The sequence below is a fragment of the Anopheles darlingi genome, chromosome 3 (assembly GCF_943734745.1).
Source record: "Anopheles darlingi chromosome 3, idAnoDarlMG_H_01, whole genome shotgun sequence".
Classification (NCBI taxonomy): Eukaryota; Metazoa; Arthropoda; class Insecta; order Diptera; family Culicidae; genus Anopheles; species Anopheles darlingi.
The window spans coordinates 58827042-58842041 of record NC_064875.1 but is presented as its reverse complement, the minus strand read 5'-3'; the positions used below and the strand labels follow the sequence as shown (position 1 = coordinate 58842041).

The window sequence follows — 15000 nt, the reverse complement described above, 5'->3', positions numbered from 1 at the left end:
TTATTACGCGAGGAGTGCGTTCGTCTAGAATAAATTATTTTAATAGTTGCTGCGCGCAGAGGGCGGGCAATACATTCCTCCTGATAAGCTCGCAACATGCACACGAATCATTAAGCCCGGCGTTCAGCCCATGAAATGAAAGAAACCGAGATTCGAGGTGTTTCGCAACAACTAGCGGGGGACTGAAATAAGATCGCTCTGATGATGTTCCACTTTTCATGGTCCACTGTTTGTCGTACTGCAGCAAATTGAAACGAACCTCTGCTGCTCAGTCCCTCAGGTGGTGCTGTATCGAGAGCTGCCAATATACGGGACGCAGGGCAGAAGCCACGGCAAGCAAACATAAGCCATCAAACCAGGCCGTCAGCGACACGGTGTCAATGCCAGAGCGCGTCGTCATAAATCCTCGCTCCAAGGTTACGGCATAAATAGTCCCGGGTGTGTTCCACTCTCTAATCACTTGAAATTTGACGGACGGATGGACACTCGAACGGCCGCGACACGGCGGTGGGGGAGCGCGGAGTTAGTTCTGTGATTTGGATGTATTTTTAAACGTCACAAAAAAAAAGCGCGCATTGAACGGCAAACGCACACCTATTTCACCAGACATAATGCGTGAGGGGTTGTCCATCTCCATGACCGGAAGAGGAAGCGTCTAATCCGGGCGTCCAGTGGCTGTGGATCACCTTGCGACAGTCTGGCTTTCTGTTTCTCGAAGGTAGAATCCCGTGAATCACAAATGTGTTCGCCGTATTTATATGATTTTGTTTATTTATATTATTCTTTATTTATAGAATACGACCCAAGAGATGACCCATGCGACGATATCATATGCCCTGGTACGTGCCGTGGCCCAAACGGGAACATGTCATTTCGATCAAACCATCCATCAAGCGGAAAGAGGAATGCGAAACAGAGAAACATAAAGAGAGAGAGAGAGAGAGAGAGAAGTGCCACGTCACCTCCCCCACAAAAGGGCATCCCGGCCTAGTGCACCAGCACCAGACACAGCAGCACAGGTCAGGGCATGCAGGAGCATTTTGTTGTGTATTCACCACCTGAACCACCTGCACGATCGCGCGAATCTTCGTGAGCGAGCGTTCGCTCTCCGGTGCTCGCAGAGTGTCACTGACTTCCGTGCGCGGCCGCCAAAGCGCCAGCACGTGTGTGTGTGTGTGTGTGTGTAAGTGCGCGCGCAGATCGCCGTTGCGCAAGACGCGATTCCGTGGTAGAAGCGTGCGTGCGTCGTCGTCGTCGTCGTCGTTGGATTCGCGATTTCATAAAATAGTCCCCACAGTTGGTGGCCGGCTGCAGTCAGAGCTCAGCACTTGTTGAAGCGCCACGTATTGCGTGTAGGTGTGTCAGCGTGTCTGTGTGTGTGTGTGTGTGTGCGTGTTTCGTGACTACCAGAAGAAGAAGCAACAAAAAGGTTGGTACGGACCAACGTGGTAGTGGCATCGCAGAAATCATAAACTTCGTTTTCCGTCTCCCAGCCAGGCCGCAGGTTAGAAGAAGTAGTAGCAGCAGCAGCAGTAGCAGCAACCAAGCGTCGCTTGTGTGTCGCCGTTTGTATCGGGTGTCGTATCAGTGCCGGTGATTCCCCTTGGGAGGGGGTGCATTTCGTGGAGTGATTTCGGCTCGCGTGCGCGCTGATTACGTCGTGCTGTGTTTACGTCTTATTCGTTGCGTTTGCAATCACCTTTAGGTAGGTTTCGAAGCGAGCAACTGATAAACTATGACTAAACATCTTGATGGACACACTTTGCACACGCACACACACGCACACACTGGCATGTAGCATTGAGGACTGCATCGGAACGATCAATTAGTAACCGATCAAACTATCTCGGGTTTAATGTTCCTAAATATCGATCAAACAGGAGTAAAAACGTTGCTCCAAAATGGCGCACTCATACAAACTGTAGAGCAGCAAACACACCAACAGAATCGTGGATGTAAAAAACAACTTGATCGTACGCCGATCGTAACGTCAAACGTCAAGTGGTTCTATGACGTTTGTACGATTTCGTGTTGGACGGTCTTGTGTGGTCGCCGCCGTGCGCTACGATCGCCGATGGTCACGTAATATTTTTAAATGATGATCAATAACGCCACGCATGTATGCATGCACACACAACACCGCACATCGATCGAGGGAAGGAGGTAGAATTCAAGGGGTGGTCAATGGCTGGTGCCTCAAGTGCAGGGTACAGCAAACAGCAGACAGTAGCTTTTGGTGGAACATTTACCAGATGGTGGGACCCACGCGTGTCCCATTGGCGTCCGGCCATTTGCCAGGCGCGGCGATGCCCTGGTACGGACGTGCCAGAGCGATAAAAATACTATTTTTGATGTGCTGCCCATCAAAGCTGCGCCACCTGTGTAAAACCAACGCAACCACAAACACACACACACACGCGTGTGTGTGTGCGCAAATGGAATGCTGCTGCAATGCCGAGTATGGTTGGGGTCGAAAATTGGTTCATTGTACGAACGGATATTTTTCAAAAACACAATATAATGGAGGCGCCTAGTAGCTTGTGCGATGGAAATGGAGGCGCATGGTGTCGCGTCTCCATTTTTTCCCAGTAGCCGTTGCAAAGCACTAGCATCCCAGTAGTCGTTGCAAAAGAACTATTGTTCTACCACGCGCATAATGGAGCGCGATAGTGAAGATAGCGGAACGCGTCTCACAGGCAATTAGTGACCGCATACACCCGAACGGGGTAGAGGGTGGAAAACTAATTTTAGGTTAGGGTGACAGAACTACACGCAGCACCCCCCCCCCCCTCCCCCTCCCCCCTTCGATCGCTTTGCTCACAAAACGCACACATTCCCCACGAGCCACGTTGCCAAAGGTTGCACGTTACGGACCTCTTCCCCGTAACGGTTGGAGTTCTTTCTCGATTTTGCAACGCGTCAGTCCGCGAGTGAATGGGTCACCTCTCAATCTGGGACCGGTTGAGGGTGTTGCGCGCGGCCTGGTGTGTCTATTTTCGATCCCCCCTTACAGTCGACCCAAAAGCGACCGGTTCGTACCAGTTGACCAGTTGAGTTGTGACGGTTGGAGCTGTGGCGTTGGCAGTTACCTCCGAGCAGTCCGTCAGGTCAGCTAGCCACACTAGCCAGCGGCCAGGGTGGATCTAACACTGGGATCTAAGTCAAGGTTTAACCAAGGATGGGCCTCGGTTTTTGGGTGGGGGAACTGTATGTTCCATTTACCTTCCCATCGTCTCACGATCCCGCACGAGTCCGTCTGTAGCCGTAAAAGGGTCGACTTGGGTTGTCTTCGAGCCCGGGAGCTTCATCTTCATGTTCTGCTTGTTCTGTTGCTTCCTCTGTCGTCGTCGTCGTCGTTGCCAGAACGCCTAATTAAGAGCTCGTCTCGTACTGTCTGAAGGCGAGGAGCGCTCGACAGTTGTGGAAGCAACGCGAGTGAGTGAGTGAATCGTCTGCGTCCGTGATTGACGTGCACGTTGGACACTCCTCCTCCTCCTCTACTTCTTCTTTTGTCTCTCTCTCTCTTGTTGCCTTTGGCTCTCCTGCTCCCGCTTGGATGCACTTTCAAACGACGCGAGCTGTGGAATGCTGCTGCGCGGGAAGAAGGATTTGAGAAATGAGTTCGTGAGAAATGAGCTTTAACGCGAATGCGACCCCATAATGATCGACCATTCCGTCGTAATAGCTGCACCATTTTCAACTTTTATCGCTCGCTTTCCTCGCTCACGTGGACGACGAAGATGGCGACTGGGACCGACTTGGTCGCAATAAACTCGAAACGATTCCAGAAAGCGCGCAGGAAACGCGATCGCGCGAATAAGGTGGTTGTTTACGAGGATCGTAGCTGGTGGTGAGCCAGCTGCTGTCTGGGACAGGAAATCGAGCAGAAAGAGGAGCAGGGTGGGTGGTCAGTGTTGTCAGTGCCGTGTAAACAAAGTAAATGTTTACACGAAACGATGGAATGCTTCCATCCTCCTCCATCTCGGTCGACCAGCCATGTTTGACCAGCCATGATTGACGGCAGCCTTGTCCTTGACAGCAGACAGGGGTTGTGCGTGTGTGTGTGTGTGTGTGTGGTTCATGTCATCGTCGGGGGTCATGGTCAACGGCAGGTGCAGATCACATCAGTTGTGTTCACAATTTCATTTCCCGTCTCATTCCTTCTCTCTTTCCAGCTAAACTTCTTGCTCTCTCGTAAACCACCACCGCAAAGCCTGCCAAGATGAGCGCTCGCCGAGGACTTCGTACGCGCGTCTACGACGCTAACATGAGCATGGTCGAGAACAACTACAGGGCGGCACTGGAGCGCCTGGAGAGGAGCCGTCGTGCCACGTAAGTAGCCGCGTGTCCGTTCGAATGACCATTTTCTAGTAGTCCATCCATTGTATCCGTGTCCAACCACTGGCCTCCGTTGACGTCAGCCGCGCACAGGAAAGCCGTCGAGGAAGGTTGTGTAAACATTAATTTTTCTCGCTCGCGAATCCCACGATCACGAGCTTCCTATGACTTTGGTGGTCGCGGTGTAGTTCGTCCATTTGTTATGCTGCTTGTCAGGCTATGACCATGATAGGGGCCGCCGCCGCCGCAGCTGCCGTTGTTGTAGAGACAAATGAATGGAACGATTTGGGTTTACATTGTCCAAATCGCGAGCGGTGTTCGGGGTAGTAGTGGTAGTTCGCCCCATTATTCTTTTGTTTTAAAACGCTTGTAGTTGCCCGCTAGTAGTTTCTGGTTGTTTTCACGATTGAAGTGCTAAACCTCGATTGTGTAAACACGCAATCGTTGTTGGGTCTGTCAAATGCAAGGTAAACAACGCTCCTTTTTTGTTGACAAGTCGATCTAGTAGTCTATGGTTTATCATATATTTTAGTCAGTAAATGGAACAGTTTAGGAGGTTAAACGCACATCTAAAAAGCATTAAAGGAACTCAATTCACTGATTTCTAATCACTCTCTTTCTCGTTTCAGTTCCCTCGAGCGTGAGGCGAAACCACGCGGTTCACCGTTCACTGGAGGCGCCTCCGCTGCCCTCGCCAACCGGTACGACTTCAACGGTTCCATCGTCGATGAGGAGCTGCAGGCGGCCCGTAGCCGCGCCTCGAAGGTGATCCAGGAGAAGTCGATCATCGATCAGCGCGCGGAGCAGTTCCGCAGCACCAGTCTGGCGCCGGCCCCCCTCAACTCGGTGCTGCTCGAGAACGAGTTCGACGATCAGGTGAGAATGAGACGGTTTCTGTTGCGACGCTCGTGGGTCAACCACAACAACAGCGTCATTTACGTGGTGCCACTGCCGAGCGATGCCAGCTACTTCCCCCGCTGCTACTACGACTACTACTCTAGCTGCTGCTGAGTGATGCGTTGCCGGCGTGCGGTCGCGAACTGGAATGTTTCCATGTGACGCCAGCACCACCACTACGACCACCACCAGCACCATAATGAACACACATACACACACGCGCGGATGAGAACAGACATAACACACGTTACTTTAATCAAAATCCTTTAATTGCGCTCAATTTTGATGTTTTTAATCCCCTCTACTATAAATGGCTAACCGAGTTTTGTGCTCCGATCTGTACCTATCCAACTTTCTGTTCCCTGGTTTCTCTCGTTACTCTATCGCCACTTTCTTTCTGTTCTGACCGACTAACCGAGTAACGATTGGTCTTTCCTACTTCCTATCACTCACACAACGATCGTTAAATATGTTTCTGGAAATGCGCAATAGTTAGAAGCGAGTTGTTTACCGCGGAATGTTACTGAATGTTGTTACCTGAGTGTGTTGCGTACAATTTGTTTTTAGAAAGTAGAAACCCATAAACCGGAGTGAATGTGCAAAATGTTATGGTACAAGTTTTTCCCAATGCCCCCGCAGCAAAAATCGAAAACATATACTATTGGCCATAGGCAAAAGCGACTTTGCGAAAAAGCGACCCCAACTTTTTAGGACATTTTTTTCTCCATTATTTGGCGCGCTAAAAAAATACCAAAAACCAAAAACAAACGCATTCTTTTGATTGCGAAAAAATCGAACGAAACCTATTGGATATATAATAGCGAACGAACCTTTACTTTGTAGATTAGATGGTTAGAATTGGCTAGCTCCAAATTTACCACTACCACCACATAGTATTTACCCTCTTTTTTGAACGCTTTTCGAGCTTTTAATTTATAAAATTCGAATTCGAACTATTAACCAACCAACACCCAAGCATGTGGTCGAGTCGGTGGACGAGGTAGAATGAGCTTTTAGAAAACAAAATGATGGCTGTTTCCCGTTCACTTTCACGCGAAGGATAAGCGTTGCGAAAATCTTATCAGTGCCGTTGGCTAGCCCACCCCAGCACACCATCGCCACCACCAGCAACACCACCATCTCTTCACGATTACGAATGTGAATAAAATGTGATACGGTTCGGATTGCGTTCCGAATCTCTTAAACCTAGCCTAACGGATTCCATGTCGGTGTTACTTGATGTTGTTTCCATGCACGGTTCCTCTTGTACGGTTTCGTCTGCGTTCTCTCGTCTGCGCTGCGCACGGACGTGATCCGACAACCGTAAGTTCATCACGGTTTCGGTTAGGATTTCGGACATCGTTTCAGGGCTTCTCATTCCGTTCCATTCGCTAGTACGCTACGCAACACATTATGCTGTCGTTCTCAGCCTGTTCATAGCGGATAGGGATAGACATTCGAGCTTTAGTTTTCGATTTAACTTTCTTTTAGAACAATTCCGGAAACGTATTTAACTGTGCTAAATCGGTACTAAATGTGTACTAACATTGCAACTGAAACCTGAATCGTGAGCATAACACGCACCGCATTACCTCAAACACACAGCCACAGCCATATCTGTCAATCTGAATGCTCATAATCACATGCTCATTCCTAAACATAGTAGGTCCTCTGCTGCTCTCATCCTAAACACGTTCTACAATCACCGCTGCTGTATGGCCTTCTAGGACGATGTTCGGAAGGGAGAACTGTCAACCAGCCAGTTGCTGCTGCTGCTGCTGCTACTTCGGTTGACAACGCAACGCCACAAATTCAAGGTTGACAAGTCTTTCGGCTTAAGTTTTGCCTCGAGATTCTCGCAATAGACACGGCGGTCTGCCTGGGTCCGTACGGGAACGTATCGAAGGAATTCGCTGATTCGCACGCTGAACGCAAAATGAGATCACCTACTAAGAATACGGAGGAGCCACATCCACAATGTCAATTTGTGTTTGTTTTGGCGACACAATGGCGACCACGGCACGACTCATCAGTTCTGCGCTATGCCATGAAATGATGCCAAAACAATCCCGATCGTTCCCCTGGTACGATGATCGCAACAACCGCAACAATAACAACAGCTAAGCAATTATTCTTAATGACATCGCGGCAATCGCTGGCAGAGTGCTTGCAGAGCAATGATAAATGGGGCATCTACCGTGAGAAGGAGGACACCATGGCCACATAATTCTGTCATCTCGAGACTGCAAGTCATCAGCACATGGCATGCCCCAGCATTTGTAGCGATAATGAAGCAGAGAGCTTTTGAGTGCTGCATTCGTGGACGTTGCACTCGTCAGCTGATTGATGGTGCTGCGATAAGCGACAGGATACTCGCTTCTTGCGACCTCGCGTTGTTTGGTGACTCAACTCGGACAAACACAATCAGAGCACAATCAGACGATAACATTTGTTGAGTCAATTTTTATTTTAATCTACGCGAAACTCCCGACTCGCAGCCACGAAAACCGGCCACTTCCGGTCAGTTCCTCGGACCCCCGCCCTGGGGGCCGATCCGTCCAACCGAATCGAGTGCCTCTCGAGGGGTCCATGGTCCTCTCGTCGCTTCTCTGTTCCGTGCGTGTGGTGTCCGACGTAGGGAGTTAAAAATAAAAACCACCAGCAGCCCCCGCTCGCTAGCCTTTTTGGTGTACATGCCGCCAGCCATTACTGGTGACTGGCACCGCGCACATTCCGCACAGGATGATGGCAGGGCTTCGGTGTAGTACGCTCCGGCTCTGCCGCTTACGATGTCTGACTGTCGATGTGGTACACTGGCTTTACTCCCGGTAAAGCCGGTTGGAATGCGCCCGGTCTTTTGGTCTTATTGTTGTTGCACGCCTGCACGGTTACTACACGGTGGTGGAGTAGTAGTACTAGTAGCTGATGTTATCTACTGTCGCTGTCACTGTTGCGATCGTCTTCGTCGTCGTCGCTGCCGCCGTTTGTTCGATGTCGTTCTCAGCGCTGAATGGGTGACTAATGGGTGTGACAGCACAGGCGAGGTGCGCTGTGCGAATCGACCACGCGAGTACACACGAGAATTTCAAGTCTATTTTCATGGCAGCATGACACCGTCAGTTCCGCTTTTATGGTCCGGCGCACGAAGTAAAACTGTGCAGATTTCATTCATCTAGCTCGGCTAATAACTGATCATGTTCTTCATGTTAATGGCAGCAGCAGCAGCAGTGGCAGAAGATTTTTACGATTTCGAGGTTATGATTGCACTGCTCTGACGTCACGCGTAGCGAGACAAATAGCCTGCCTGCCCGCTATGCAACAAGTCGCACTGAGCTTTGTGTCCTAGGTAGTAGGCCTTGCATCAGTGACCCAATCCCAACCGAGAGAGGCTCGATGGCTGGCATCACGTTTGTACGGGCAATGCGGTTGACGAAGCAAAAGGACTCACCTGCACCTGGCATGGTTTTCGTTTTGCAGGTTCAGGCCACACTCGATCGGATTCGGGCAAGCAAAACGCTCCTCAGCCAGCTGCAGTCGGATGACGCGCTGGAATCGTACCGCACCGATACACGCTCGAAGCTGAGCGAACAGACGGCCCGGAAGCTGGCGGAGAAGTCCGTCGCCAACTACGATGACGAGGAGTTCGCGTCGACCGGCATGACCACGCGGAAGGCACTTAAGGTGAGGCGACTAAGGCGATTGACTAACCTCTCTCAATGCCTGCTAATTTCTACACGCTATCCGCAATGCACATTTAACCTTAAACCCTTGCTTTCTCTTTTGACGCTTCTCTCCTGCTTCGCACGCCCGTTGGGGGGGGGGTGTAGTTCAAGTATCGCAAGTACCTGAGACACCTGGACTAGAGGGAGTCGAGGATCCCACCGCAGCGCAGCATTCTTCTCTTCGTGGCTTTACTTCATCCCGCTCTCCATCCATCCATTCATTCTGCTGCTGCTGCTGCTGCTGCTTCTTTTTCATTGCCATGTTCGATGTCGCGGTCGACGTCGAATCGCTGATGACCTTCGGCCAGCCAATTCATCAACCTTCCACCGTCTATCTGTCTCTCTCTGTCTCTCTTTTGCTGCGTAGATTCGTGCGACGAGTGAGCTGCAGAGCACGGCCAAGAGCAGCAGCAGCAGCAAGTGGCAGGACGAGACGGCGGAATCGTACGCGAGCAAGCGGGCTAATGCGACCCGGGCCCGGCTGCAGGACATCGACCAGGAGATTGAGGATTTCGAGCAGAAGCAGGCGGCCCGGGCACGCCGTTCCGCCCAGCTGAAGCAGCTGCTGGCCGAAACGGCCGCAGAAGATATCGTGCCGGCCAGCTACAGTGCTCACGCCGACGGTACCAAGGTCACCACCGGGGTCGTCAAGTTTAAGTCCACGCAGAAGAAGACGGTTAGCTTTTAAAGGAGGGAGGGGAAATTGGTGAGCGTCGTCGGGTGGTGGTCATGTGAAGGATTTTGGAGTGTTAGGGTGTGGTCTCCTCTCACACTCCATTTTCTGCTTTCCTTCCTCAACTCCATTCTGTCTGTGTGTGTGTATGTGTGTGTGCGTGCGTGTGTTCGGGCGTGTGTGTGTTGCGCACTTCTTTAAATACATTACGCGATCCCGTACCGTTTACGCTCTAAAGTGTTAGGCAATTAGCTGGTAAGAGGTTATAGTTTCGTCGTTTCGCACGCAAAAAAAGTCAAACTCCCTTCTCAACAAAGCCCCCCCACCCGCCGGCATGCTCCGATGACGCAGGCAGGCAATCGATCATCTCGATCACTCCGATAGCTGCACGGGCGGCAGTTGATAGGACGGGCGGCGTGTCGCCGGCTCTCGTCCGCGTCTTCGTCGTCGTGTGTGGCTTAAAAATACCACATTCGAGTGAACCGGCAAACCGGCAAACTGGCGACTAGGAGCGCCGTTCCGCATCAGATTACGTCAGACGGACAGAGCAGTCCATTTCCGTCCTCACGTGTTAGCCGCTCTCTTTCTCTGTGCGTGTAACCGGTTGATGGGGGGATGTTTGTGTGCCACCAAAGTGGGGGAGGATATCAATGGAAGACAGCGCAAGAACAACGGAACGGCGTATATAATGCATAATAAATGATGTTTATTTAGTTGTGGTCGGTTGTGGTGTTTTGCTTTCGGGGAAGGGTTTTGAGTTTTTTTTTTGTTTGAATATCAATGACCTATCTTTCAGTGGATACGCATCGCAAAATATCGGTCTTCATTTTTTTATCCATGTTTTTCAAATTAGGATGTGATACTAATGTACGAAGCTGAGGAAAAGCCCTAAGACCTAAGGGCAGTTTGGGACGCTTATCCACTAAGCAAATATGTATTTGCAACGCGAAAACACAGATCTGAAATGATTATATGTTTTGTTACTTTTTTTCATTGTGAAAAGCATCATTTCGGGATCACCACTTTGGAGAGGAATTTCCACTATGTGTTTTCCTGTAAATCTCCTGTACCCTTGTTCGAATGTAACCTGAGGGTCCTGACCCAAGCTGGCCCCTCCAAAAGATCGTAATTCGGGCGAGTTGCGAGTCATGTATGGGAATTAAAAAAAAAATCTATATATTTACCATTTCTGTTTCGATTGAAGTGAAACTTTCACAGCCTACTTGAGCGAGAGATAGAAAGTTAGCAGAGTGTGCGAGGAAGCAAAAACTTGTAAGCAACACTAGCGCCCTCAACGGAAAAAGGACGAATCATTTGCACGCAACATTTATGCTCTCTCTCTCTCTCTCTCTAGCGAGACGGGAAAAACGCTTAACAACGTGCGGATCGTGGTGGTCAAAAACAAAATTAGAAAAATTTGGAATTTGATGTGGAAAGGTTTCTTTTCATTTCCACCGCCAAATTTTGAAGCTCTTAAAAGAATCCTGTGACCGTTTAACGACAATCGAAGCAGTAATAACAAAAGATACAGATTTAAAAAAATCATTCATGCATAAAGAGTGTTCCATAATAATAGCACTCACCAAGGATTTCACTAAGGACACCTTGGAATGGTGAGATGAAGTTAAATGGTCAAGATCCTCAAATCCCTTTGTTAATGCTAGGAATACAACCTAAGAGATCAAAGATGGCCTGCACTGACTGCAAAAAATGCAAAGAAATTCAAACGTTTGTTCAAAACGTGGTTTGCTCCGTTCGAATCGGTTCTATTAGCAGCTCATTGAGCTCGTGGTAGCATTGCCCACCATAAAACCAACAGCTTAAAGCAGGCATTGCCGCCGCAACTGCTACTTATCACTCTCACTGCCACATGACAAATGCACATGACTCTCACATGACAAATGCATCGACGATTACACTGCACTGCGTTGGCAGAATGTTCATAAAGTGTTCACCTAGTATCTATTGCCGTCATGTCATCATCAGGTGCATAGTGTGGCCGTGCCATGCCCATCTTTATTGGGAGGCCAACTGTGGACAATTACTCCTGGCTCTGGCAACTTCACCCGATTGTAACCAGTGAGATGTCCTATATTTATCTAGAATTTACATCCCGCGCATGCCACCGCGACCAGCGATGCTATTACAGTGCTACACTGTGTAGCACCATGGTGTACATGGTGCACGGTGCGAGAACGATAATTTACTTTGACTTACCCGTGTACTAAATATGGCAGCAAAGCATCCGACCGGCCAACGGACCGGCCGATCGACCGGCCGGGGTCATCTCTGTCGTCATTAGCTTGATGCTGATGCTGACTCATTAGCCTCGCCATTACGGGCAAGCATTTGGTGCGCATAATTCACTGGCGTAAAGGGGTTTTGCGCTGGCCTACCACAAGCGGAGTGGAGGCGGAGTCCAGACCAGAGGAATGCACGCTTCGAAGCGCACCTCCCGAAGGAGGAATGATATTTTTATGACCTTAGGGGCCAGGTGCGCTCCTCGGCGTTCCTTCAGGTAAGTGGATACTTAGCCACCTTGGCTGGTGGATGCCTTCCTCTAAAGGCAAAGGTGAGGGGTCACGTATGTCACTCACACACACACACACATGGACGAGCGTACGTTCCGGCACGCTCGTCATCGACAGCGTTCGTCTGGGGCGCACCGTTTGATGAGGAATAATTTATGATCCCTCTCATCACTGCCAAACAGGTCGAGATGGATGGACAGGATGGACAGGAGGGCAGGGCCAGTGTGCAAGCGAGGTAGAAATTTTGGGAGTTTAAAAAAAAAGTTTTCCACTCCGAAAACACATCCTTCTAAAAAGACATTTGGCAAGGACAAGGGGAGAAGGGGAAGGGTGGGAAACGTACCGAGCATCATCCCCTTAATGGACGTGGAATGGCATCGTTTTGGGTGAATGACACTGCCAGCTGTTTTGCGTCAAGGTTCTCTCGTTGGACCGCGTCCCCCACCGGGGAAGCGTTCGCGTGCCACGGAAGTACATTACGCAAGAGATAGCGAGGAAGAGACGCGCGAGAGAGAGAGAGCGAGATTGAGAAAACAGATAAAGATCCGGCAGTGGTCAAGCGATGACGTGTCCAATCCAACCCAAGGGGGATGTGAAGGAGGGAACGAAACTATCTTGTTTAATCGAGTTGTTACTCTCTAATGCGAAGCGCTCGCGATGGAATTGATTTGGACAACCAAAACGCACATCAAGACATTCTCCTGTCAGTGGAAACGCAGATGAGACAACGGGAGATGAAGAGCCGGAACAGGCGTTGGCGTGTAAGGTGATACCGGACGGTTCTCTTTGACGCAGAAGGGGCGCGAAGACGGTTTGTTTTGAATCTCACTTCAGCTCAGGTAAATGGTTTTTGATTTCACTTTCGCTTCGGACCCGGGACCAGAACCTGTGGTGTGAAATATGCTGTCACGTCATCCGAGGGTGATGAAAAATATTGTTTAAGATGTTCCGCGTTGGAGGATATTGTTTTGAAAAGGTGGTGCTCGCCGATTTCCCCTAAGGAATGGAGGCGCATGGTGGTTGACGCATACTTTTGAAAATAATCCAACCTACCCCAGAGGCCACTTGCAGCTCAGGGACCTTAGCTGCTCTGTATGGTGGCTCCTATTGTTGGGAGGAATGATTAAAAAGGTGATGAAGTGTTGATTTACTTGAACGTACACTTTGGGAGCTCGGTTTTCGGCCCGCAAATATCGTTTGCCTTTCTGGTTCTGATGAGCATACATTTTGAGGATATTTTCTGTTCCAATTGCATCGCCGCCAATCCGTTTCAGTGCTTGAGCGTGTCTACCATTGTCTCTGAAATAACAAACAAAACCGTTAGCTGATTCGTTGTAGATTGATCGCAGAAATTATTTATCCAAAAACAGCATTTACCTTGTTTCGTTCCATAAAAAGACAGTTGCGGCGATTTGGCGAAACCCCCTGACATGCGTTACGTCGTAGCCTGCTGAGGTCACGAACTTCGAACCCAAGACCCAAGAAAGGACGAACGAACGCAGCCTCGCAAAGTCCTTAATCCCCTTAGAAGGACGCAGCCTACTCGAGTGATCTGAGCTGCGTTGGCTTCGCAACAGCACACTCATACAGGCGGACCATTAAGAGATCAAGACAAAACCCGAAGCCCAACGGCAGTGCCCAATGCGGCGGTGATGAAAAGGAAAATGGCTAAATTTACCGCCTCTGCGGAGTGCGCACTCCGACGGTCTCGAAAGTGTGTTTATGGGCCAACTGCGCGCGTACGTACGTGCTACTAGAGACGAGAGCGGGTTTGCTGCGTAGAAAAAGATGATCACCAGGGAGGGGGGCGAGATAGTGAATGTTGTGCAGTGCATTCTTTGCATACTAGCACTACTTATATCACAATGCCCCTCCTCCTACTCCTCCTCCTCCTGCTAGACACACATGCCTTTGTACAGGGACCCGCCCGCGATGAGCGATGAGTCCACGCGCAGCTCGCGAAACTATATGAGGCGCATCATCGTATTTACGGTGCATCATCGCGGTGCTTCGTTAACGGTTGCGTTAACGGTGCGGGAAATGCAGTAACAATTTTCCACCAACTACTTCTACTGCTGCTGCTTATGATGCTGAATAGGTCCTTTCAAGCGAATCACGTAATGAATTTCAGAAATGTGACAGCAATTCGCGGTGATTGTTCTACCGTCGGGTACAGATGATGATTGATGATTATGCTTAGCCAACGCTAAGTGGCTAGCAGAGTGGCTAGCCAAGTGGCTTGGCCTATGACGATGGCCGCGGTAGACATCTGGAACAAAATGGAGACTTGTTACTTGTTAGTCTGCTGCGAAGACTGCTTGCAGCGAGCGATGATTGGCATGAAGTTGAACTGTTATCGAATTCGACTTTCATATCACCACTAGCAGGTACCAAGTTCGATAAAATCAAAAGTGAATACAAGGATTTCCATAAATTTAAACTCGATTAAAATTTCATAAAATGTATAATAATGTCCAACATTGTCTCTGAGGATTAACTTGTTGTCTGTTCCTATACGTATTGCTCGGTGGCTGCGTGACCAATGAGAAAAGGACGAAAAGTTCGCATTGATAAGGTAGATAAAGAACAGAACGACAGAATTGAAAGAAAACAAAAAGTTTAGTATAAAAATAACTAAAAAGTTTTATATTAGTAGCTAAAAGTATCTAAAAAGAACGAAAAAATATATGTTGATGAACTGCTACATTCAGTATTGAAAATAAAAACCGCAAAAACTTGTCATCCATCCCCGGCACAACAATTCAGAAAACCCCGTGTAACTGGCAACTGCTTTGGATGCGCAGATTATCTTCCTTCCATCCGGCAGACGCATCTTCAC

General features: G+C 49.4%; 1 protein-coding gene across 2 annotated transcripts; it reads left to right on the top strand.

Annotated features, from left to right (window-relative positions):
- The first annotated feature begins 1270 nt into the window (after positions 1 to 1270).
- On the top strand, positions 1271 to 9858 carry LOC125958189 (uncharacterized). Of its 2 annotated transcripts, none has more exons than XM_049691358.1 (6): positions 1271 to 1429; positions 1494 to 1705; positions 4176 to 4332; positions 4968 to 5214; positions 8713 to 8916; positions 9325 to 9858. In XM_049691358.1, the coding sequence occupies exons 3-6, from the start codon at positions 4223 to 4225 to the stop codon at positions 9643 to 9645; spliced, it is 882 nt and encodes a 293-aa protein (XP_049547315.1). In that variant the 5' UTR covers positions 1271 to 1429; positions 1494 to 1705; positions 4176 to 4222; the 3' UTR covers positions 9646 to 9858. The 2 variants fall into 2 exon arrangements, with proteins under 2 accessions (XP_049547315.1, XP_049547316.1); XM_049691359.1 differs by having other exon boundaries at positions 1282 to 1429; positions 1498 to 1705.
- The last annotated feature ends 5142 nt before the right edge of the window (positions 9859 to 15000 follow it).